The following is a 2,053-nucleotide window of genomic DNA, read 5'->3' on the forward strand; positions in this document are numbered from 1 at the left end:
TTAATTTTGGTTGTATAATCTTGATTAAACTTGTTAGTTCAAATGTAAGTTAGTATAGTCCATTGGTATAAACTTAAAAAGAGAAATTCAAAACAAATATTAAACGTGAGTTAATCAGGTTTAAGCATATTTGGACATTTATTTTTTAGACGAACCCAAAAGCCCTGCCCTCATCTCTATGATTACTGAGGGGAGCGCTACATAAAATGGAGGCACCGCTGGGATAGTTTTGGATTTCTCAGTCTTAAAAAAATAAAAAAGGTTATTTTAAAAAAGTTTCAGAGTTAAAATAACTAATTTAAGAGCTAAGCTTTATACAAACAAAATAAAGATGGAAAAAACAGAACTAGTGTCAGAGTTAAAACGCTGGTGCCGTGGTGAAGGGTTAGATGAGACTCATTCGCTTATGACCATCGTCCCAGAAGATGTAGAGATCAGTGAAGTAGAAGAAACACTGGGAACTATCAAGTCTTTGGGATGGGTGCGTGTCCGTGGGAGAAACTTCAGTACGAGACTAAACCGACGGATGGTTTTGTGTGAGTGTAAAGAGACTGTGAACGAGGCAAGTGTTCCTCCTGAGGTTGTGACAATTGATGGTGGAGAGGCGTGGCCTGTTATCATCATTGGAAAGGCGCAGGCAGCTGCGGAAGAGTTTAATAATAAACTAAAAGGGTTGCTGCAGGCTGAAGGTAAAACAATGGAGGACCTCAAAACCTTGTTCCCCGGTACACCCCCACCCACTACCTCCACTGAATCTATCTTTCAAGTTGTTGGAGAGTTATTGGACAAGACAAGCAGACCAGCTGATGGTGGGAGCTACATCAGACTGCGCATATTCTCGGGAACCCTACCAACACCACCAGGTGAGGAGACATTTGATCATTGGCTAGAGCAAGCATGGCTTATGGTGGAGGAGACTGAATGCTCCGACAGAGAAAAAAGACGCAGACTTATTGGAAGTTTAAAGGGGTCCGCACTAGAAATTGTGAAAGCAGTGCGACATGCCAACCCTGAAGCCAGCGCAAAAGAATGCTTGGAAGCCCTTGAAATAGCCTTTGGAAATGCAGAGTCCGGTGATGATCTCTATTTTTCTTTCAGATTAATGCAACAACAAAAAGGAGAGAAATTATCAGATTTCCTTCGACGTCTAGAGAGGTCTCTAACTAAGGCGGTTCAACGAGGTGGTCTTTCTGCAAGCTGCATGGATCGAGCGCGCTTGGAACAGCTGCTAAGAGGTGCTATTGCTTCAGACCTGATGTTGATCCAGCTGCGTTTGAGAGAAAGGAAGACCACACCCCCAAACTTTCTACAGCTCTTGACTGAGATCCGTGCTGAGGAAGAGTATGAAACTTCTAGAATGAAGTTCAGTGCCTCAGTACATCAAGTGCATGCTAATCCTGAAGTGGATACCAGGCAGGCCGAGATCCAGAGCTTAAAGGTGGAAATAAAAGAACTGAAGGCAATCCACTCCAGTCAAGGAGGATTATAGGAAGGCCACACCCATTAACACACCACCTGCTCCCGAGAACCGGCAAAATGCCGAGCTGGCTGCCTTGAAAAAACAACTGAAACGACTACAGCAGAAAACCAGCAACAAGATGTCTGACCAAGATGCTGCAGTCTCATCCATCGAAGCTTCTGAACAGGTCTCCCACACACCCAAAGAAACACAGAAAAAGTCAGATGAGAATTTCTGCTACAGGTGTGGTGAGAGCGGACATTTTGTCACTAAATGCCGCAACCCTGAAAATCAAACCAAGGTTATCAGAAAGCTAATTCATGCTTTAAAGGTGACCAAAGACCAGAAGCAGTCAGCTGGTTCCACCACCAGTGAAGTGAACTGTGGTGTCAAGAAAAATGCTGTTACCTCATCTGAGCAGGCTGGCATCCCTGAAGGCTTGATTGGCCCACCGAGCATCGTACCCTTGAAAGTAAATGGTCATTGCTGTGATGCCTTGTTTGATAGTGGTTCTCAGGTCACCATTATTTTTGAATCTTGGTATCAGACTTACCTGTCTGATGTCCCCATACGCCCCGTGTCTGGTTTAGCCCT

General features: G+C 44.2%; 1 protein-coding gene across 1 annotated transcript; it reads left to right on the forward strand.

The window, feature by feature from the left end:
- The first annotated feature begins 406 nt into the window (after positions 1-406).
- LOC119780606 (paraneoplastic antigen Ma2 homolog) lies at positions 407-1,489 on the forward strand. Its single transcript, XM_038280686.1, has one exon. It carries the CDS (start codon positions 407-409, stop codon positions 1,487-1,489), a length of 1,083 nt encoding a protein of 360 aa, XP_038136614.1.
- Positions 1,490-2,053: the final 564 nt, after the last annotated feature.

The sequence above is a fragment of the Cyprinodon tularosa genome, unplaced genomic scaffold (genome assembly GCF_016077235.1).
Source record: "Cyprinodon tularosa strain WSP-4 unplaced genomic scaffold, ASM1607723v1 ctg163, whole genome shotgun sequence".
NCBI classification, from domain to species: domain Eukaryota; kingdom Metazoa; phylum Chordata; class Actinopteri; order Cyprinodontiformes; family Cyprinodontidae; genus Cyprinodon; species Cyprinodon tularosa.